Source organism: Pecten maximus, chromosome 18 (genome assembly GCF_902652985.1).
Source record: "Pecten maximus chromosome 18, xPecMax1.1, whole genome shotgun sequence".
In the NCBI taxonomy this organism is placed as follows: domain Eukaryota; kingdom Metazoa; phylum Mollusca; class Bivalvia; order Pectinida; family Pectinidae; genus Pecten; species Pecten maximus.
In genome coordinates this window covers 9,360,690-9,385,806 of record NC_047032.1, presented here as the reverse complement: position 1 = coordinate 9,385,806, position 25,117 = coordinate 9,360,690, and the positions used below count along the sequence as shown (strand labels likewise).

General features: G+C 32.9%; 1 protein-coding gene across 1 annotated transcript in view; it reads right to left on the bottom strand.

Annotated features, from left to right (window-relative positions):
- Positions 1–8,470: 8,470 nt before the first annotated feature.
- Positions 8,471–25,117, bottom strand: part of LOC117317016 (neurogenic locus notch homolog protein 1-like) — a 39,025-nt gene continuing 22,378 nt past the window's right edge. The window contains exons 13-24 of the mRNA XM_033871794.1: positions 22,819–22,935; positions 20,534–20,647; positions 19,976–20,083; positions 17,843–17,928; positions 17,429–17,552; positions 14,878–15,056; positions 14,260–14,341; positions 11,733–11,845; positions 10,669–10,807; positions 9,725–9,900; positions 9,256–9,346; positions 8,471–8,925 (exon numbers count right to left, since the gene is read on the bottom strand). Coding sequence (XP_033727685.1) covers positions 8,915–8,925; positions 9,256–9,346; positions 9,725–9,900; positions 10,669–10,807; positions 11,733–11,845; positions 14,260–14,341; positions 14,878–15,056; positions 17,429–17,552; positions 17,843–17,928; positions 19,976–20,083; positions 20,534–20,647; positions 22,819–22,935 — 1,340 coding nt within the window. The 3' untranslated portion in view covers positions 8,471–8,914. The remainder of the gene's footprint in view (positions 8,926–9,255; positions 9,347–9,724; positions 9,901–10,668; positions 10,808–11,732; positions 11,846–14,259; positions 14,342–14,877; positions 15,057–17,428; positions 17,553–17,842; positions 17,929–19,975; positions 20,084–20,533; positions 20,648–22,818; positions 22,936–25,117) is intronic.

Here is a 25,117-nt window from a genome sequence, read left to right as displayed (position 1 = left end):
AAGGACCAGCAGCTGAACTACGGTGGTTGTCATGTTTTTTTCTACGTTTCATTAAAGTTAAATAAAATTAACAATAATCATCTTATTAAAACTGAGATAAAATAACACCGATAAAAAATTAAAAAGAAATATACAGAATAAGGTTAATATAAAAAAATAATAAATTAACTAGATTTAAAATTAAATTTGAAGTGAACAACAATCAAACAATTTAAAAATTATATCCGTATGAAAACAGATATAAAAATTCTAAAAAAAACCCAATAAAAAATGAATTAAAAATTAAACCAAATATAAAGTTAAGATAGTTCAAAATAAACCACAATAAAAAAATCTAAAAATTAAATGTAAAACCAAAATTAAATTGATATAATATTAATATTTATGTGCAAATCGAATGAAATAAATTTATAAAACCAATTTTTTACAGAATTGGTTAGAAAGACATTTGTGCGACAAATTCGATTCTAATATTGATTTTACTAAACAATTATTTGGTAAAACTATCGATACTACATGTATATTAAATATTTCCAAATAACACTCTTAGATTAATACTTTTTCAGATCCGGAAAGGAGCAAATGACCATGGCGGCTGGAGCGGCGACGTGTTTAATTGGTCTATTAAATAATGTTTTGATTGGTGCTTTAAATATTTTCAAAAAATATGTTTTGAAATGTATTTTTGAATTTTTGATATACATTATAGAAAATAGATTTTTAAATTTATTCTTGGGGTCAATGGTTTTCGCTTTTTGATGTAATTTTTCAAATATTAACAAGATATGTTATTTTCAGATCGATGTTAAATTAATTATTCAAAAGAATTTGAAATAATTTTAATATTGAAAATTCTAAAATATTTTTCGTAAGCTTGTAAGCTTGGTAGCTTTAATGAGTTCAATCATCAGATCAATAAGCTATAAGAAATTTCAAATTTAATTTTCAATGCATTCCTCAAATTATTGTAGTCTCCAAATATTTATTTGATTCTTTGAAAAAAACTTTTTGAGTTCAAATATTTTAATGTATTTTAAAAACATTTTTTCAATTCAATCTTCACATTAATTTTTGACTTGTAGATACAACTTAACTAGATTTTTCTGATATGAATTTTTGAATTCATTCTTGACATTAGTATTTCAATGTTAAGTCTTTAATAGATTTTTGAGTTCCTTCTTTACATCAATACTGTATCCATTCTTTAATGATTTTTTTAATTTAATCTTAACAAAAGTTTTTGACTTGTATATGAAACTTTTTGACTAGATTTTTCTGATATAAATTTTTATATCCATTTTCAGGTCGTTGTTGAATTAAGTCCTAAATATTCTTTAATTCTTTTGAATCAATTTTTGATTTAAATTTTTTTTAAACTATTTTTTAATTAATTTTTGAATTTAATTTTCAGATTAATTTTGACATGAAGTCTAAATATTTTTTTACTTATTTTTCAAAATACTAATTTCAAGATCCAATTTTCAGGTCATTGTTGAATTAAGTCTTCAAATCCTTTTTTGATTATTTGAAATTAATTTTTGAATACTTCAAATATTTAAAAAAAAATATCTTAACATCAGTATTTTAATATTAAGTATTTGATATATTTTTGAGTTCGCTCTTTACATCAATAATGCATTTATTCTTGAAATAAATTTTTTGAATTCATTTAAATAATTTAATAATTTTTTTTTTAAATATTTGAATTCAATCTTCACATTAATTTTTTGATTTGTAGATGAAAGTTTTTAAGCCAGATGTTTCATATATGAATTTTTGAATTCATTCTTGACATTAGTATTTCAATATTAAGTCTTTAATATATTTTTGAGTTCCTTCTTTACATCAATACTGTATCCATTCTTTAATGATTTTTTTAATTTAATCTTAACATTAATTTTTGACTTGTATATGAAACTTTTTGACTAGATTTTTCTGATATAAATTTTTAGATCCATTTTTCAGGTCGTTGTTTAATTAAGTCCTAAATATTCTTTAATTCTTTTGAATCAATTTTTGATTTAATTTTTTTAAACTATTTTTTAATTAATTTTTGAATTTAATTTTCTGATTAATTTTGACATGAAGTCTATTTACTTATTTTTCAAAATACTAATTTCAAGATCCAATTTTCAGGTCATTGTTGAATTAAGTTTTCAAATACTTTTTTGATTCTTTGAAATAAATTTTTGAATACTTGAAATATTAAAAATAATTAAAAAATCTTGACATTAGTATTTCAATATTTAGTCTTTAATATATATTTTTGAGTTCCTTCTTTACATCAATACTGTATCCATTCTTTAATAATTTTTTGAATTTAATCTTATTAATTTTTGACTTGTATATGAAACTTTTTGACTAGATTTTTCTGATATAAATTTTTAGATCCATTTTTCAGGTCGTTGTTTAATTAAGTCCTAAATATTCTTTAATTCTTTTGAATCAATTTTTGATTTAATTTTTTTAAACTATTTTTTTAATTAATTTTTGAATTTAATTTTCTGATTAATTTTGACATGAAGTCTATTTACTTATTTTTCAAAATACTAATTTCAAGATCCAATTTTCAGGTCATTGTTGAATTAAGTTTTCAAATACTTTTTTGATTCTTTGAAATAAATTTTTGAATACTTGAAATATTAAAAAAAAATCAGTATTTTAATATCGTATTAATCGAATAATTATTTGAATTTATTTAAATAGTTTAATATTTATTTTTTAAGGAATATTTGAATTCAATCTTCATATGTTTTAATAAATTTTTGAATTTAATTTTCAGTCATTGTTGAATTAAATCTTTAAATACTTTTTTTGATTCTTTTAAATAAAGTTTTGAATGCTTGAAATATTTTAAAAACTTATTTTTTAAAATGTTTTTTAATTCAATCTTAAGATTTTTTTTTTTTTTACTTTTACATGAAACATTAAACAATATAATTCTTCAGATAATTTTTAAAGTTTATTAATAAAGTTTTGAATTCAATCATTACATTAATGTTTAATTGCAATTATAAAAATATTCAAATATAATTTTTTGAATACATTTTTCGGGTCATTGATGAATTTAATGGTCTTTAATGTTTTCATTTTTTTAAATAAATTTTTGAATTAATCTTTTGACATTATTTAAATTCATTATTTTTTATATTTCAATCATCACATCAATGTTTACTTGCAACTATAAAAAAAACAAATATCAAATTTTGAATGCATTTTTCAGATCATTGTCAAAATAAGTCTTTAAATATTTTTAGTTCTTTGAAATAAACTTTTGAATACTTAAAATATTTTAGAAACTTATTCTTTTATTTTTTTTTAATTCAATCTGAAGATTATTTTTTAACTTTGACATGAAACTGTTTAAACCTAATTCTTTTAATTTTTTTTTTTTTTTGGATTTTCATTCTTTTACATCAATGTTGAATGTATTCTTTAAATAAATGTTTGAATTCATTTAAATATTTCAATATTTATTCTTTAATGATTTTTTGAATTCAATCTTCACATTAATTTTGACTTGTAGTCATGACATTTTTCAGAATATTTTTCAAGTATAAATTTTTGAATACTTTTTCAGATCATTGTTGAATTATTTTTTTGGCTCTTTGAAACAAATTTTTGAATTGAATCTTCATAACAATTTTGACTTTTCTAATAGATTTCTTCAAATACAAATTTTTGATTTTTTTCTTCTTTTCTTGTCATTGTTGAATTTATTCTTAAAATTTTTACTTGCAACTATAAAAACAAAGTTAAATATTAATTTTTGAATACATTCTTGATGAATTTAATAGTCTTTAATGTTTTCATTTAAAACAAATTTTTGAATGCAGATATAAATTTTTGAACTCATAGAATTGTTTATTCAATCCTCAGACTAATTTTTACTTGTAATCTTTTATCAATTTGTTTTCAGATACAAATTTTATGATCCTTTTTTCAGGTTATTATTGAGTTTAGTATTTAAATATTTATTATTTTTTTAAAATAAATTTTCGAGTTAAAATATTTTGAAATGTATTCTTCAATAATTTTTTTTAATTCAATTTTCAGATTTATTTGAACTTGTAGTCTTAACATTATTTTATAGATTTTTTAAATACACATTTTTGGATACATTTTTCAGATCATTGCTGTATTTAATTTTTTTTTTTTTTTTAATTCTTAGAAATAGATTTTGAATGAATTCTTGAAATATTTTAAAGTTTATTATTTTTTGAATTCAATCATCAGATCAATGTTTACTTGCAGCTATAATCAAAATCAAATATAAATTTTTGAATGCATTCTTCAGATCATTGTTAAATTTTATCTTTAAATATATATATATATTTTTTATATTGTTTTGAAATAAATTTTTGAATTTAAGTAATTTGGAATGTATTCCTGAAAACATTTTGGATCAGATTTGTTGACTTGTATTATTATATAATTTTTCAAATTATTTTTTTTCCGTATATTTACATCAATGTTGAATTTATTAAAACAAAAATGAATTCATTCAAATATTTTAATATTCATTGTAAAATAAATCTTCGGATTAATTTTGACTTGTAGCCTTCATCTTTTTGTATCTTTTTTAAAAATAAATTTTTGAATACATTTTTCAGGTCATTGTTGAATTTAGTCTTTAAATATTTTCAAATTCTTAATTTTGTTGAATTCATTCTTGAAATGTTAAGAAATTTGTTCTTGAATAATAAATTTTTGAATTTACTAACCAGATCAATTTTGACATGTAGCTTAAAAAAATTTGTGTAACCTTTCAAGATGTTGTTTTGAATTAATGAAATCATTTTAAAATGTATTCAAGAGTTTTTTAATTCATTTTTCAGATCAATTTTTAATTGGCTGTTTTTCTGTTAAGATAAATTTTTGATTTTTAAAATTCATTCTTGAAATTGTTTTTGAATTTATTGATAATTCTTTTTAATTGATTCCTTTAGATATTATTTCAAAATTTATTCTTAATTGATTTCAGATAAATTTTTATTTTTTTCAATAATTCTAATTTTTTTTAATAAATTGATATTTTTGCCTCTCAACTGATGAAGCCCGGGCAAACTTGTAACTTTTTATCAAAGGGCAGAAACTCAATTGCCATATCGATTTCATATCATTCATTTTCTATAATTGACTTTCACTGTGTGTTTTGGCTGTTGTTATTATGACAACAAAACTTTATTAATAATAACAATCCAGAAAAAGAAACATTTTCCAAAATTTATGAAATTATTTTGGCAGTTGAGTCTTGAGGTCATTACACACCTCTTCTAACATTATAGAGCAGTTATCTCCGTTGTCAGTCCATCAGTATCAATTATAGTTAATTATAGTTAACGTCACAGCATGACAGGAACATAAAAAATATTCATTGAATATTACAGCTGTGTATCTATTCTTCAGGAATAAAATAAAATAATTGGGCGATATAGCTTTTGTGGCGAAATGACACTTGGGGATATATGTGTTAGTTGACTGATTAGTTAATTGCGCTGTGGATTGGCCACCTTACAGGTTTTGGTGGAAGTCCACAATTCTAACCTTGTCAGGTTTGTTTTTATCTAACCAAACGATTTTAAAAGTTTGTTTATTTCCAAATGCAAATAGCATAAAGGTAGCATTAATACATTATTCAATATATATTAAGATTAAAAGGAGGCGGAGGACATACAGTTGATTTAATATCTTGGTTTCTACATACGCCCCATGTCACAAGCGACTCTTGTAAGTTGAATGATAAAGGATGACAAATAAAGTTTCAGAGATTTCATATTTCCAACACTGGTTGAGTTTAACTGCATTGTGACGTTATATAACCGTCATTGGTTAATTAATTCGATCTCATGTATATCTAATTTTAATGTTGGAAATGTAAATGTTTATAGTCTGATAAGTTTGGACATTTTAATGCATTATATATATGTGCTTTTATGTATTTAAAAATGAGTGACACTTAAATGAAATATATCTTATATTCTTTAAAAGTATCTTCAATTTAGATGTGTTGGTAGTTAAATCAGATGACACGTGTAATTTCCTTCAATTGGCTTCGTATTATTCTCTAGCTGTAGTCATTTAATTGGTCGTCTACTAATTGTCAAGAAGATGACACCACCAAAGTGTAATCAACCAGTATACTATACCGGTCAGTTGAACCAACCATGGTATCTTTGCTGCTAGACAGTGTGTCGACGCAGGTTGTCGTTGAAATAATGAATACTAGTACTGTATCGCTAAATCTTTACCTAAATTAAACAAACAAATGCAGCATACATTTGTGTAATATACTTTGATGAATATCTCGTTTTGAACATATTTCTCAAGTAGTTGAATTTCTTTCTTCTTCATTTTTTTGTAAATAGCTTACGTTGTTTTTTCGTCCGTAGCAAGCTTTGATTCAATTGGAAATTTAATGCTGGATCATTTAAACTCTTGGATATATTATATACGGTCTATATTTCACCTATCGTGTTTCGGAACTCCTCGTGCATGTGACCAATTCTACTGGAATATATAGAGGACGCTGATTTATGGATATCCATAATTCATTTATGGATACTTGAAATTGATTTATGGATATCGATAATTCATTTTTTAATATTCATAAATCTCTTGCTTATATCCATTAATGAATTATGGATATCCATAAATACGTATTATGGATATTAGAATTAATTATGGATATTTAGAATTATTTATGGATATCCATAATTCATTTTTCCACTTTGGCTTGTCATAGAATTGTCACTTGATTAGAAGCGGATACACCGCTTGGGATTGCTATTTGGCGATTGTCCGTAACTTGAGAAAGGGCGTAGTTGACTCGTTAATCTGTTGGACACGAGGTACAAGCTGTTTTAAATAACTTTACATTGTACCTGACTATGTAAATGGCCGAGTGGTTAAGGTGTCCCGACACTTTAACACTAGCCCCCACCTCTGGGTTGCGAGTTGGAAACCTACGTGGGGCAGTTGCCAGGTACTGACCGTAGGCCGGTGGTTTTTCTCCCGGTACTCCGGCTTTCCTCCACCTCCAAAACCTGGCACGTCCTTAAATGACCCTGGCTGTTAATAGGACGTTAAACAAAAACAAACCAAACCAAACTCTATGTAAATTAAGTATTTTCGACTGTTGACCGGTCAATATTTTTGACTGTTGACTAGCGAGGAACGCACGCACGCGTCCCAAACACCCAAATGGTTACGATGAAGCGTCTTTCTGATCGTGATTTGTAAAAAGTGTCTATAGCAATGCCGAGCGATGGCTGCTAATTCAAAGTCAGAAAGTTCGAAGATATCTCCAATCAAGGTTTGTTGATTTGTTGGAAAACAGGGATTCGCCTAACACCGAATGTCATAAAATAGTCTGTAATAATTGTTACAGCGACCTGCGAGGCCAAAGGAAAGTCAACTTTGGGGTTCGAAATTGCACCAAAGCCAGAAATCGGAGTTTAGCCTAATAAAATAGCCTATATCTGATCTGAATATTGTGGCCTGCGGCCTCGGGAAACTGTTCCAACACCTCGGGGGAAAAGTTTCGACTATTGACTGATTAGGCACGAAACAACTGTATACTTTCATACTCAATGACCGAGTCTAATATAGCAGACGATAGAATGGTATTTTTTGGTTAATTTGTTGATGAATTACATACTTATTGATACGGCATGAAAATACATTTGCAGCATAATGAATTTCAAGTAAGAAAGAATAAACAAATTTTTACGCCAAGTTTAAACAGATACAAGTTAGTGTTTGCGTAAATCTCCATCAAGAGTTGGACAAAACATCTGTCTGTATTCCTACACCGACTGAGTTTTATAGGTGTATATGGTAGCAACTGCCTCTTAGCATTGTGTCAATAGGAAAATACGGAGCAACTGTATGTATAGCCGAAAGACATGGTAGAACGGCCCTGTGATAAATCAACATAATACTGGTATTAGTATTGTCTTGAATAAATGAAATTGTTTATAACATTGAGAATAAGAAAAAAGTAATGCAAATTTACTTTTAAGCATTGATGTATTTTTTTTTTAGTTTCATCGGGGTATGAAACAAATTTTGCTTTGTTTGCAAACTGTATGAATCCGCGTAGCGGATTCTTACAGAAGTTTGCAAACAAAATTTGTTTCATACCCCGATGAAACTAAAAAAAATTGACATCAACGCTTATAATTAATTTTTGAAAATTATTTTCTAATTTAAAACATGTTTTATGTACAATTTTACTGGTTTTAAATGGGATTCTTTTTCTCAAATCAACACGCAACTTCAATTGTCGTATTGTGACGTCACATTTTTCGCGCCATTCTCGGAATTTCTTTCATAGAAGAACGAAAAGAATTTTTCGACCAATCACATTTGAGTATTTACCATGAAAACAAAGAAAATTAATTATATTAATTAATTTATTTAACATAACTAGGGAAAACAAAAGAAAAACGAAACAATAACAAGCTTAAACAGAACTATACGTATCATAATCCATAATACGTTTGCATTTAATGTTATCCACATTACCTCTGCTTGTAATTTCATTTGATTGAATTGAAACCAGCGTTTGGACCAATGTTAATTTCCAGAAAGAGAATTATTTACATAAATGTCTGGTTAAATACGAAAAGGATCTTAATATCGTTTAATTTTCAACTCAGAATTAAAAAAAAAATATCACGGAACTTTTTACTGCATCAAATAAAACATTTTCTCCTCTTAAATATCTTCAAATAAAAAGGCAAAGTAATAGAACGAATATGACACTATATACTAACATCAATGAAACATGAAGACCTGGATGAATTGTGTAACTCCTTCGAGCCTTCGATTTATCATTAAACAATAACAATGTTGATATCACGATTTCAAATGACCACGTCAATGGATTGCTAGTCTTCTCGCATCTCCATCATTCTGATTCTGAAATATAGAATCACCCGAGTAAAATCAAATCAAGTTAGATCAAAATTGGATCAAATACGGAAGAAGGTTAAAAACGGCTTTAAGGCATTACTGTCTGGACTAGAGTTATAAAGGACCACTAGACGGTCTCCGAGTCTAAACGAGAGTTGTAGATATACCCAGTGTAATTCTGAGTATGATATTTGATTTCCAACATCAAAGTACAAGGTATTTAAGACTCGATATATTGTTGCTTACGGGTATATAACTATATTAGCTGTGTTGATTTAATTTGTATTTTTAGACATTTGAACCCTTAGTTTAGACAGCTGTGTCACGGGTACTTACCACAAGGCTGATTGACAACCACGATGTCGTCAATAGCGATGTCTCCCTCATCGGCAGGCATGCCGTAGCCCTTATCCGCCGTTATAATGATCTGAAACATTCAAAGAGGTACCGGTTCTGACCTTAGAAGGTATGCCATGTATATTTTCTATTTAGTATAAAACAAAACAATGATAAGTCAGAATTCCCGAATGTCACGTGAGCGTTTTTCATAGAGGAAGTTATGTCCTTCATATTATATCTATAAATATTTACTTTTACATTTCTGAAAAATTGAAAAGCAATTCCAAGCGACCAGTTTTGACCAGGACTTTGATTGGCTCAAGAGAACTCGAGTTATTGCATGGATAGCAATTTTCTATTAATAGTAACAGTGACCTTGACCTTTGACCTTTGAACATGAAAAACAATCTTAAAAAAGAACGTATGCAACCTTGGTTGAAGCAAAAGAAAATGGTGTTTAACTTACCCTTTTATTTGTGATGGATTCTATGTCAAATTCATAATAGTGCCATTCATCTCCCTGGTTACCAGATTTGCTCCATGCCACTATCTCTTGTGTTCTATCCGCATTAGCCAGTTTAACATAGAGAGTTCCAATGTTACTCCCAAACATGTGGTAGCCGATGGAGACACATGCTCGTCCTAGGGAAGGGAAGATATAACCCAAGGTTAAATATAGTCTACAATAGTACTGACATGGAGTTATTGACAGATAATGCTCATGACTGGTTGGTTGTTATACAAAAAATACAACACGTAGATTAGGCATTTCAATGATCAAAACTGCTCTTATCAGATACTAATAATAACTCTGAACATAACAAGAAGGTTGTTTTAGGAAAAAAATATTAAACTGTATATACTTTAGAAATCTGTATCTGTTACCTAGAACACAGCGGTTGAACTTTTTAAAGGCAATGTCTATGAGGCAATATGAGTGCCACTTTAAAGTGCCACCTCACTGAAATGTCATGCAGTTGACTCATTGTGATGACGTATCGAAATTGTCCGGTATGTCTTTGGAACAGAAGACGCTTGCCACCCGGAACACCTGGTCTTATTCTCTTGTAGCTTTGTTCAATTGTCTCCATGCAAATCTATTGTTTGCCCTTATTTTACCCTTATTTTGTCATAAACATTACTGTTTCGTTTATTTATATACACTTAACCGTTTTTGTACGGAAAACCCGTGTTTCACGAATGACCCAATAACATAATACATCATTTCATGCGTGTGAAATGTCTTTCTTATATCACAACCACTACTTTATGCATTATGTTTCGGTCACTTAAACCAGTCACCTTGGTAGCAATATGGTTATTTATTTATAGAGTGATAGTAATACATTGCTTTTCTAATGTAAATCTATGAAATCTATTGCCTATGTAAATAGTCATGTCAAATCTCACCTGTAAAGGTATGTTTTATTTCCATCGTAGCATCCACGTTATACGACGAGTCGATAAAGGCATACCGAAACCCGCTCCTTGATGCCGATGGTCCCGTTGTCCTAGTAAAAGGATTGTTGAGGACTTGTTGTGATGGTTTCTGTGATTAAATAAGAAATTAATTAACCAGTTACAAATAAACTATTATATTCATAAATGTTTTGCCATCACAAATTGGCAACGATGTGACAATGTGATTTTTAAATGATTGGTTAGAGTACAACATTGCCAGATAGATTCCATTGATGTCAGCATGTGTTTGATAATTCGGTCGAATTGTGAATTTCCGGTCATTTCTTAAATCTCATAATGTATTATTGTACACGTATATGTTCCATATTGATCCTGTTTATTCAGTTAAGTAAGTTCCTCAGTACAAACGAATGGTCCAGCTATCACGCTTCTTTTTAGAATCATGAAATATCGCATAACTAGGCACCAACAGGATCCATCAAGAATTTCCAAGAAATAGCGATAACAATTTTCAACTGTCATAATTCAAAATGGACGCCTGTAAGTCATCTTCGAACCCGCACATCTAGGGAACAAGAGTAACCAACATTTGAACTTATAGAAAGATACAGCATAGGATCGAGAAATAGCGATATCAAACCTCAAACGTCAAAATGGCCGCCTGTCGGTCATCCTGCTTTCTGATAAGTATCCTAAATATGGAATTTGAGAAAGTCCATCATCAATTTCTGAGATAGCGATAATAATGATTGATAACGGACGGACAACGGACGGATTGACGGAGTAACGACAGAACTTGGACAAAGGGCGATTTGAACAAATGATTGGCTTCAATCTAAAGTATATTATTGAAATGTATCCAAACAATTACATCAGATAATAAGCCACAGCTAAAATATTGTATTATTTGTCGAATTTAAAAAAAATGATTTTTTACGAATCTAGTGTTAAATGGGATGCAAATCGGTAAGGCAAAATGCTTTTAAATGTGTTAGAGTACAAAATTTTATATAAATGTATAATTCCGTAATGAAATAAACTTTTATAATTACCTGTCGTACTCTCCAGTTCTTTACATAATCGACTTCTGGATTTAACCTCACGCAAGATAAACCACTTGGCACATTCACTAAACCATTCTCAAAGTCGCAAAGCACAATTTTAGCTGTAAAATCAAGTGTGGCTGGTCAGTTGTTGGACAAGCGAAACAAAAAACAGGCTTTCCGTATGTATGTGTATCTTGTACCATTTCAGTCTAAAAATAGGCATTTACAGAATATACCTGGTGGATCACTTGGGACTCTCACCGACATTTCTATCTTGTAATTTCTATTACTTCTTTGAAAATGCTGAAAACAAGTATTGTGGAAAAATGTTTTGACATTTTTTTTCTTTTAAATTAAAGTGTAAACATCTAATAATAATATAGATATATTTTTATATCCTCTTTGGAAGTAGATGATTTTCCAACGAAACAAGAATTCCACGGAAATGGATGTATCGCCTGCGCAGCAAGCTAGGAGATTAATTTTAAACAAGCAAGAAAGCAATACATCAAGTTTGCGCTTGGTTGCTTCAAAGGATCTCATATTATAGCAAGCAAACCTATTTTTTATTTATAGTAACAATGACCTTTGACCTGATCCTGAAAAGCAATCTAAGCAAGCACATGTGGTAAAGCAGCAGTATATGAATTTTGAGTTTGATTGGCCCATGGGAACTCAAGTTATCACACGGAAACCATTGTGCAGACTTTCTACTTATAGTAACAATGACCTTTGACCTTCAAACCTGAAAAGCAATCTAAGCAAGCACTTTTGATAAGGAAGAACTGTACGAAGTTTGAGCCTGATTGGCTAAGGCAAACTCGAGTTATCACATGGAAACAAATGTTCTATCTATAGTTACAGGGACCTTGACCTTTGACCTTCAAACCTGTAAAGCAATTCCAAGCAACCACTTTTGATAAGGAAGCACTATACAAAGTTTGAGTTTGATTGGCCCAAGGGAACTCGAGTTAGTGCATGAAAATCAATTTCCTATTAATAGTAACAGTAACCTTGGCATTTGAAGATGAAAAACAATTCCAAGCAAGCACTTTTGGTAAGAAAGCACTGTATGAAGTTTGAGTTTGATTGGCCCAAGGGAACTCAAGTTATCGCACGGAAACCATTGTGCGGACGTCGACGCCGCCGCTGACACATTGATACCTATATGTCGCCTTTTTCAGGCGACATAAAAATGATGATTAATGGTGGATGTTTTTGTTGTAGGTTTAAGATACAGCAAAAAACATAAGGTGGTTGAGTAATTTTATGTAAATAATAAAAACTTCAATAAGATGGCTGAATAACTTTATGTAAATAGTAAAAACTTCAATAATCTGGCTGAGTAAATTCATGTAAATAATTAAAACTTCAATAAGGTGGCTTAGTAACTTCATGTAGATTATAAAAAAAAGACTATAAGATTGCTAGGTACCTTCTCATCAATAATAAAAAACTTTGAAGTACAGCATCATGGTCTGCAATGCTAAGCATTGCCAAAAGCCGATAAATAAGAATATATCTTAACATTTCAACATTCGATTTATACAGAGAAATTGATAAAACTATATGAAAAAAAAATATTTGCACGGGGACTCCTAAACCGAAAAAGCACAAGTACAATAAGACCAGGTGCTCTGGAGGTATGAGCGACTTCTGCTACATCGTCGACACCAACCAAACATCATGGTTACATTACATTTTCAAATGAAAGTTAGAATAGTGCAACGGAACCATTAGGTATATTAACAAGCCTCAAACACTCCCGACTTAATATTGCATATGGAAATAGAATCACTGAGGAAAACTCCTGTCATTCAAGGATAACAGCGATTGGTTGCAGTCCACTACACTACACGTATAACGTAGTGTAGTGTAATCGACTGGGGTATCAGGCGATGTCTAGGGATATATTACAGGAAAGTTAATGCTTGCCATAAAAATCTTACCAACATTATCATTTACACTGATTTCATTCATGATTAAAACTGTCGAGATATCAGCAAAGATGTGTTCATTTGGTTTTGTTTGTGTGCTGCCGATGTGGTATGGTGCTGGTTTAGAACATCTTTGGTTATATATGTCTTGTGTGGATATATGACATCCTAATACTTTATTCAGCAGTTGCAATTTTGATTGCTTCGTCTTTCCTATACGCACCACAAAATGATCTTACAATGTGGAAAAAGCTGTAGACGTAGTTTAATATGCATCATTTGGGCTCGTATTAATGGAACTAAACTTGCTCAAATACACATTTTTGGTGTTCAGGTTAAAATTCTTCTGGTGATAAATCTGATATATGTATTAATATTTCTTTTCAGTGATTTCAATGAATTTTGGAAAGACTTCATGTCAGATAATGTTTTCATTGTACCGGGTTATATTTTAAAACGCCTTTTCGTGATTTCAGCGAGATTAAAAAGAAAGCAGAGTGGAGCAAATATTTCGTTTTTGAGAATGTTTCATGAATACGTGAAATTCATGCACTCGTTACTAAATACACAAGGTCCAATTCCTGTTCAACACTTACAGCATGGGTATGGCTTCAGCTGGACGTTGTCGATAGCGATATTCCCCATCAAAACATGTCTTGTTGTGGCCACTATCTGTACCTGATAAGGTCAACAGAACATTTTAAAAATTCAAAAATTCAAAATTAAAACATTTAAGAACTACAGTTAACTTGTCTATAAAGACCGCTCAAGGGAGGCACTAAAGAATGATGTCTTGGGACTTGAAAAACTAAAATATATAAATGTACTCCTACTGTAATAATAAAATGATATAGGACTAAGGTAAAACAAGGAAGTAATTTCCCTGGTGGGGGTTTCCCGTCCACTGTAAATATCTGTCTTTTGATTACAGGTGTGTTATATGCCATTAAATCTATACAATATTATCATATCTTAGGTCATTAGGATCATCCTTGGGTTGGCTCTACCTACTGTATTTGGAAAAAAAAACCGAGGAGTTCCGGATGATCTTAGGTAGCAATAACTTCAAACATTAATTGGATATAAATCTCATATCATTTGAAATTCAAATGAGCGATTGAGGGGATGAAGTAATTAGTAATACCGTAAAAAATAGTAAAATAATCAATTGTATAACTCCTATAACAGCATATCAATTCCGGAATGGAACTTACGGTTGTATTAGCAGCAGAACTGGTACTGAAGCCGACCAGCTGATGTCTCCATAGATTACCCTTACTACCGGACACCGTCCATAACTTAGTAACCTTGCCATCTACGTTCATATCAACAGAGAAACTTTCAACGAAGGCCCCAATCATGACATAGAACAGGACTAAACATCGTTCCCGGTCTAAAACAGAGAACATATAAACAGAGAATATGTCAACAGAGAACCTATAACAGAAAATATGTCAACAGAGAGTATGTCAACAGAGAACATGTCAACAGAGAATATGTCAGTAAGTTCATTTAGTGTATGTTACCATTTCCATAAAAAATTAAATCCTCCGCGAATATTACAAACATGTCAATAGAGAACATGTCAACAGAGAATATGTCAACAAAAATGTCAACAGAGAACATGTCAACAGAAAACACGTCAACAGAGAACATGTCAACAGAGAACATGTCAACAGAGAATATGTCAACAGAGAACATGTCAATAGAGAACATGTCAACAGAGAATATGTCAACAAAAATGTCAACAGAGAGCATGTCAACAGAAAACACGTCAACAAAAATGTCAACAGAGAACATGTCAACAGAAAACACGTCAACAAAAATGTCAACAGAGAACATGTCAACAGAGAATATGTCAACAGAGAACATGTCAATAGAGAACATGTCAACAGAGAATATGTCAACAAAAATGTCAACAGAGAACATGTCAACAGAAAACACGTCAACAGAGAACTTGTCAACAGAGAATATGTCAACACAGAATATGTCAACACAACATGTCAACCCAGAACACGTCAACAGAGAACACGTCAACAGAGAATATGTCAACAGAGAACATGCAAACAGAGAACATGTCAACATAGAATATGTCAATAGATAATATGTCAACAGAGAATATGTAAATAGAGAATATGTCAACATAGAACATGTCAACAGAAAATATGTCAACAGAAAAAATGTCAACAGAGAACATATAAACACAGAATATGTCAACAGAGAACATTTCAACAGAAAATATGTCAACAGATAATATGTCAACAGAGAATATGTCAACAGAGAATATGTCAACAGATGGCCAGGAGATCCATACGTTTAACACCTAAGAGGTGTCAAGCGGGTAGGATAAAGTTGTTCCGGATGAGTGTCTTCTGCTTCATCGACGAAAACATTAATGCTATTTGAGAGATTGTAGATCAGTTTATTTGCTCATACGCTCAAAACATTTGATTTTAAATCTGATATCCGAAAGAAAAGACCTAAGGTGAGATATTATTTTCGATGTTTAGGTGTTTCTTTTGATCTGCTTTTTTCTGATATAAGCGAGTTCAAAGGAAGTTCAGTTGAACACTGATTTCATGCTTGGGCATGAGGATGGTTTCATGGATACGGGCCCGGACTGATTTCATAAAACCATTTCATGCTGATGTCAGGTTCTCTGAGAGACGCTTGTTTAGTAATAACATAATCGTCAATAATACTATTCATGAACACGCTATTGGGGTGGCATGGTATATATATAGTGGCAACACACTTGCATTTCACCTAATCGGCCGGGCTTCGATTACCCGAAGGGACGTAAAAGGGCATGGGGTGATCTGCCCGACCACGTGGCCGCGACTACGGTTACCTTCCACAATTAGACCCATCCCGCGCTTCCATCCAGGACAACAAGCGTGATTAATTTAAGTTGATAAACTTCTTTCGCAATTATTTCAAATTAGGTAAAGTTTAAATTTTACTATAAATCCGAACATTTCTTATTTAATATTTATAAATATCAATATTGTAATATATTTACAATGAGAGAGGTCTTGTCAACTCATTTCCGGTAGCGCACACAATAGTACTGAAACACTTCCAAGCACTACACAATGACAAATACACCACACAATATGTCCACGACTTCTCTGTTTATACAGTTACGGCATCAAACACTACACAATGACAAATATACCACACAATATGTCCATGGCATCTCTGTCTATACAGTTACGGCATCAAACTCTACACAATGACAAATACACCACACAATATGTCCATGACTTCTCTGTCCATACAGTTACGGCATCAAACACTACACAATGACAAATATACCACACAATATGTCCATGGCATCTCTGTCTATACAGTTACGACATCAAACACTACACAATGACAAATATACCACACAATATGTCCATGGCCTCTCTGTCTATACAGTTACGGCATCAAACACTACACAATGACAAATATACCACACAATATGTCCATGGCCTCTCTGTCTATACAGTTACGACATTAACAACTACACAATGACAAATATACAACACGACAACAAATAGACCACACAATTTATCCATGTGTCCATGGCCTCTCTGTCTATACAGTTACGGCATAAAACACTACACAATGACAAATATACCACACAATATGCTAATGACTTCTCTGTCGAAATTAACCTCTAACGTGTTTAAAATTACAAACGTCTTTTGGCCAACGTTATAACGAAAATAATAATATCAAGATACGAGTCGATTGGTTGGACATCAATAAAATACTCACCATCAAATTGTTGCCTCAGCTCAAGTTGGCACCGTTTCCCTTTGTTTTTGCTCGAGTCCACATGGAGATACGTCCGCCCAGAGTACGCGCGCTCGGGCCAAGGGTAAAATGCGTCTCCAGAACCCTATTTAGTGATGTAGAGTGTGGTTTATGTTACAATGAATATACTGTGATAGATATTGAATCAATTTTAGGCGATCACTGTAGTAATATACTTACTTTATGCCAATCGATTTTACAGTAAAAGGCTCAGAGGGACTGTATCACACACACAGAATTACAGTTATAATGGTAAAATGTTTTACTTTTTTTTTGCTTCAAATACCTTCGTTCCTATCATTTCCATGTAATATCTTCATATACTAATTCTACTCCATGATTTTATCATTTTTGTTAAACAACATGGAAGCTTACCTCACTTTTTTCCCATTTACAATTAACAGCAGGTGAATTTTTGAAGTCGCAATTGTCATCCTCGAAAGAACAAAAGGTCGTCAAGGCTACAAAATAACGTATCAAATTTTGTACCGGTTGAACATTTCTGTTTTTATTTCAAATATTGAAACATGCATTTGTTGTAATTAATAAGTTATACAGAAGAACTCCCATGTCTACAGACCTTATCGGTCACTGACCTCCAATATGTTTCAGTCAATTCTGCTTCACCAATCATGCCCTGTGAGCCGGTGTAACGTTGAAAATGGACCCTCGATGAAAATCACCAGGGGTCAATTTTGGAAATTTAACCAACAGAGCATTCTTTATTCAGACCCGTGGGATATGGACCCCGTTGAAAACTGACCCCGTAACAGATGGTTTACCATTTCGTAACTAAACCCGCCCCGTCGACTCGATTAATATCGCCGGATCGACCACACCATATGTCAAGGGCACTAGGTCAAAGTTCAAGGTCAAGAGATGATTTGAAGCATAGTTAAGATGTTTTCACTAGCCAACGAGGAAACTTTTGAATGTAGGGTAGCTCGACATACGACATGTGACATTCAGCAATTGAATGTCATGTAGCTCGACATACAACATTCAACATTCAGAAATGAATGTTGTGAAGCGCGACATATGACATTCAACATTCAGAAATATACCGCAAAAAATCAAAAGGCCCTATACAGACTAGGATAAGTGCATAGGGCAAACCACACATACAATACTATAACTGATTCTTATGTCCCTGTGAATTCAAGGCCATTCATGTTAAAAACTTGGTTGGAATTGCGTGATCATGTTTGAAGCACGCACAATTTCCGTGTGCATCACGCTCCAGTCATTGGGAATCACGTGATCACGCTTTATTCTTGTAGTTTGTTCCGTGCGAAACTTATTATATTGGCAAACAATACGGGAGCTTCGAGATGGTGAACATTACGTGGTTTGAGCATAATTCTCCCACATTGTCCCATCTTCTGATGATTATGACGTCATGTTTTGGTGGGAGTCTCGTGCTCAAGCAACCTAATTTTACGTCATTTTCACTATGTAGAAACTCCCGTATAAAACAACGTAGCCCGAATATCCTTTGATCTGAGAGTATGCTTAAACAATATCAAAATCATCAGGATTTTGTGGACAAACGGACGAAACATTACTATACGACGATGGATCGGGAGCGTATGTAATTCCAATACCTATCTAGAAGATAGAGATACAGTCAATTTCAACAGACCAGCCGTTAAGAATTCACCAAACTGTCATTTTTAAACGTCATTCAGGGTCAATTTTCAACGTTGAATACTGACCCAGGGTTCGTATTAAGTGTTGAAAACTGACCTAGGGGCAATTTTCAACGGGGGTCCATTTTCAACGTTAAACCGGCCGGGGCTAATATGTGCTTACCATTAAACTGCAATCCCATACTAATAATTCCAATAAATTTTGAATTATTTCAAACAGCAATTCAACAATGTGCTAAAATTTAGATTTTTTGATAAACTATATATAATTTTACCCCTCCCCAATATAAGACGTGAGACCCAAGGGTCATGGAAATAGCGGATGCGGTAAAGCACCTTAACACCCTTGCATAATGAAGAGCATCGGTATTTGATGCTACAATGTCTGGGTCTTGAGAAGAAGAGTTTTGAAATTTCACTCAATTTGCTATTCTTTACTTTACTCATTGGGTTCTTAGGGACATATATGGTACTGCACTATTTCCTTGACCACAATCTGTTCAGGGGTTTCTCCCTGAAAGCGGAGGTGCACAAGATCCATAATTAATAAATTTCTTAATTTTGATATGTTTGATTGCAAAAGAACTTAAGGCTCTTTTATATTAATCACCGTGTCACTATTTAAATGAATTAATTAGTTTTCGATAAACTTACGAGACTAAAAATTCCTAGGACGTGCAATCTCAAAGAATTTACAAAAGACAAACAAGTACGATACCAGCACCTTTCAAATATAGATTTGATACAATAGAGAAAAAGTGAGTTTAACCTGCATCATACAGCTATATTTTAGGACTAATCAGTGATGTTAAAGATCGAAAGTGGTCATATAGACGGCAGTCGAACAAATAAAACTTACAGACAGAACAGTCTTCACCACCAGTACCGTACATACAATCACAATGAAAAGTGTCTGTCACTGGGCTACATGTCCCTCCGTTTTGGCATGGATTAGGATCACATATATCTAAAATTAAAACAAAATATGATAATGTCACTAAAAGGTAAAATATATACATGTATTTTAAAATGCAAACTATTTAATGCAGACAATTTGTAAATGTGAAAATAAATAATGATAAGAGCCTTCACATTAGGATTTGTTAATAATTAATGACCAGTTCTGAACATAAATACATAAAAAACACATATTTACGAAAATACTCTTCACATTAGATTGTGTTGAAATCTTCTGAAAAGGTTCTGATAATACGTACATATAAAGACCCTTCACATTATATTGTGTTGAAATCTTCTGACAGGTTCTGATAATACGTACATATAAAGACCCTTCACATTAGATTGTGTTGAAATCTTCTGACAGGTTCTGATAAGACCCTTCACATTAGATTTTGTTAATATTTTCAGACGGGTTCGGATAAGAAATATAATATTTTATGACTCAAAATTAACCTACAGTGTTCACAATTAGCGCCGTGATATCCAAGTTTACAGCTGCACTCGTAATATGGGCTTTCAACTGAGACGTCACACGTTCCTCCGTTTTGGCATGGCGATGGATCACACACATCTGGTAAAGTTAGCAGATCAAGACAAATTCAAAAGGAAAAAACAACATATACAGTCAAACAGTTCATAGGTGGCAGTCTAAGGGAAGCAATAAGAAGGTCACACATACAGTCAAACAGTTCATAGGTGACAGTCCAAGGAAAGCAATAAGAAGGTCACATACACAGTCAAACAGTTCATAGGTGACAGTCCAAGGGAAGCAATAAGAAGGTCACATACACAGTCAAACAGTTCATAGGTGACAATCCAAGGGAAGAAATAAGAAGGTCACATATACAGTCAAACAGTTTATAGGTGACAGTCCAAGGGAAGCAATAAGAAGGTCACATACACAGTCAAACAGTTCATAGGTGACAGTCCAAGGGAAGCAATAAGAAGGTCACATACACAGTCAAACAGTTCATAGGTGACAGTCCAAGGGAAGCAATAAGAAGGTCACACACACAGTCAAACAGTTCATAGGTGACAGTCCAAGGGAAGCAATAAGAAGGTCACATACACAGTCAAACAGTTCATAGGTGACAGTCCAAAGGAAGCAATAAGAAGGTCACATACACAGTCAAACAGTTCATAGGTGACAGTCCAAGGAAAGCAATAAGAAGGTCACATATACAGTCAAACAGTTCATAGGTGACAATCCAAGGGAAGCAATAAGAAGGTCACATATACAGTCAAACAGTTTATAGGTGACAGTCCAAGGGAAGCAATAAGAAGGTCACATACACAGTCAAACAGTTCATAGGTGACAGTCCAAGGGAAGCAATAAGAAGGTCACATACACAGTCAAACAGTTCATAGGTGACAGTCCAAGGGAAGCAATAAGAAGGTCACATACACAGTCAAACAGTTCATAGGTGACAATCCAAGGGAAGAAATAAGAAGGTCACATATACAGTCAAACAGTTTATAGGTGACAGTCCAAGGGAAGCAATAAGAAGGTCACATACACAGTCAAACAGTTCATAGGTGACAGTCCAAGGGAAGCAATAAGAAGGTCACATACACAGTCAAACAGTTCATAGGTGACAGTCCAAGGGAAGCAATAAGAAGGTCACACACACAGTCAAACAGTTCATAGGTGACAGTCCAAGGGAAGCAATAAGAAGGTCACATACACAGTCAAACAGTTCATAGGTGACAGTCCAAAGGAAGCAATAAGAAGGTCACATACACAGTCAAACAGTTCATAGGTGACAGTCCAAGGAAAGCAATAAGAAGGTCACATATACAGTCAAACAGTTCATAGGTGACAATCCAAGGGAAGCAATAAGAAGGTCACATATACAGTCAAACAGTTTATAGGTGACAGTCCAAGGGAAGCAATAAGAAGGTCACATACACAGTCAAACAGTTCATAGGTGACAGTCCAAGGGAAGCAATAAGAAGGTCACATACACAGTCAAACAGTTCATAGGTGACAGTCCAAGGGAAGCAATAAGAAGGTCACATTTTCAGTCAAACAGTTCATAGGTGACAGTCAAAGGGAAGCAATAAGGTGGTCACATACACAGTCAAACCGTTCATAGGTGACAATCCAAGGGAAGCAATAAGAAGGTCACATATGACAGGTGGTCTCTTAATCCAGGATCAGATAACTAGTATAGTGAATGAATTGGAAGGGAAAAATAAGGTCACATAAGAGAGGGAGTCGCTTTATCCAGGTGGTCACTAAAGGTTTCACTATGTTATATAATAATCCGAAGACGAAACGATAGAATCCGGAATCCGTATCTTTCCAACAAATCAGAACACCTCGGAAATTCTCGGAAGATGAAAGAGGCCAGTTCTAACAGAAATGTTCTATTTTACTGAATCGTAATATGATCAAATTTTATTAAAACAAGTACGAATTGTAACAGGAATTATTATAACACATGTTACTCAAACAACCCCAACAATAATTGATAATACTAATGAAATCAGAATAGGTAGTATTGTCAACAAACACAAGCATACCAAATGTGATGCAACCAAGCATACTGGGTATTGCTGAAGTAATATATGTCCCTTACCTGCACATTAAAAATAGTAACTGTGACCGTGACCTTGACCCAAAATCCCTAAAACTTAAAGTTGTCCGAGATATTATAGTCCTTTATCACGTGGACGATCAAGGCAATTTTCGGGGACACAATATTTATCTGAAATGTTATATATAAAAACTATACTTACACTCGTCACATGTGTCTCCTGAGTAGCCCAACATACAGTTACATTGGAATCCTGACTCATTTTCCGATGACGGTTCACACTCCCCTTGGTTCAGGCAAGGCGATGGGTCACACACATCTAGTGAAAAGGAGCCACAAATTACAGCGATTCCTTATACGATGACGATTTTAAATCAATCTTACCATTATCCATTATTATCAATATATAATGTAAAAACCCTTTTTAATCTAAGCTAAACATTAAATACCATAAACAGAGTCAGCAGCAGATCTGAAGAAGTTTGATATGTTTTAGGCACCAATCTAAAATGACAAAGAAGTCTGACCTCAGGATATAAACCTACACTGTCAGATCTAAAGAGGTCTGACCTCATGATATCAACCTACGATATCAGATCTAAATAAGTCTGACCTCAGGATATCAACCTACACTGTCAGATCTAAAGAGGTCTGACCTCATGATATCAACCTACGATATCAGATCTAAATAAGTCTGACCTCAGGATGTCAAACCTACACTGTCAGATCTAAAGAGGTCTGACCTCATGATATCAACCTACGATATCAGATCTAAATAAGTCTGACCTCAGGATATCAACCTACACTGTCAGATCTAAAGAGGTCTGACCTCAGGATATCAACCTACACTGTCAGATCTAAATAAGTCTGACCTCAGGATATCAACCTACACTGTCAGATCTAAAGAGGTCTGACCTCAGGATATCAACCTACACTGTCAGATCTAAAGAAATCTGACCTCAGGATATCAACCTACACTGTCAGATCTGAAGAAGTCTGACCTCAGGATATCAACCTACACTGTCAGATCTAAATAAGTCTGACCTCAGGATATCAACTAACACTGTCAGATCTGAAGAAATCTGACCTCAGGATATCAACCTACACTGTCAGATCTGAAGAAGTCTGACCTCAGGATATCAACCTACACTGTCAGATCTAAAGAGGTCTGACCTCAGGACAACAACCTACACTGTCAGATCTAAATAAGTCTGACCTCAGGATATCAACCTACACTGTCAGATCTAAAGAAGTCTGACCTCAGGATAACAACCTTCACTGTCAGATCTGAAGAAGTCTGACCTCAGGATATCAACCTACACTGTCAGATCTAAATAAGTCTGACCTCAGGATAACAACCTACACTGTCAGATCTAAAGAAGTCTGACCTCAGGACAACAACCTACACTGTCAGATCTAAAGAAATCTGACCTCAGGATATCAACCTACACTGTCAGATCTAAATAAGTCTGACCTCAGGACAACCTACACTGTCAGATCTAAAGAGGTCTGACCTCAGGATAACAACCTACACTGTCAGATCTAAATAAGTCTGACCTCAGGATATCAACCTACACTGTCAGATCTAAATAAGTCTGACCTCAGGATAACAACCTACACTGTCAGATCTAAATAAGTCTGACCTCAGGATAACAACCTACACTGTCAGATCTGAAGAAGTCTGACCTCAGGATATCAACCTACACTGTCAGATCTAAAGAAGTCTGACCTCATGATATCAACCTACACTGTCAGATCTAAATACGTCTGACCTCAGGACAACAACCTACTCTGTAAGATCTAAAGAAGTCTGACCTCAGGACAACAACCTACACTGTCAGATCTAAAGAGGTCTGACCTCAGGACAACAACCTACACAGTCAGATCTCAATAAGTCTGACTTCAGGATATCAACTTACACTGTCAGATCTAAATAAGTCTGACCTCAGGATAACAACCTACACTGTCAGATCTAAATACGTCTGACATCAGTATATCAACCTACACTGTCAGATCTTAATAAGTCTGACCTCAGGATAACAACCTACACTGTCAGATCTAAAGAAGTCTGACCTCAGGATATCAACCTACACTGTCAGATCTAAAGAGGTCTGACCTCAGGATATCAACCTACACTGTCAGATCTAAATAATTCTGACCTCAGGATATCAACCTACACTGTCAGATCTAAATAAGTCTGACCTCAGGACAACAACCTACACTGTCAGATCTAAATAAGTCTGACCTCAGGATATCAACCTACACTGTCAGATCTAAATAAGTCTGACCTCAGGATAACAACCTACACTGTCAGATCTAAAGAGGTCTGACCTCAGGATATCAACCTACACTGTCAGATCTAAATAAGTCTGACCTCAGGATATCAACCTACACTGTCAGATCTAAATAAGTCTGACCTCAGGATATCAACCTACACTGTCAGATCTAAAGAAGTCTGACCTCAGGATATCAACCTACACTGTCAGATCTAAATAAGTCTG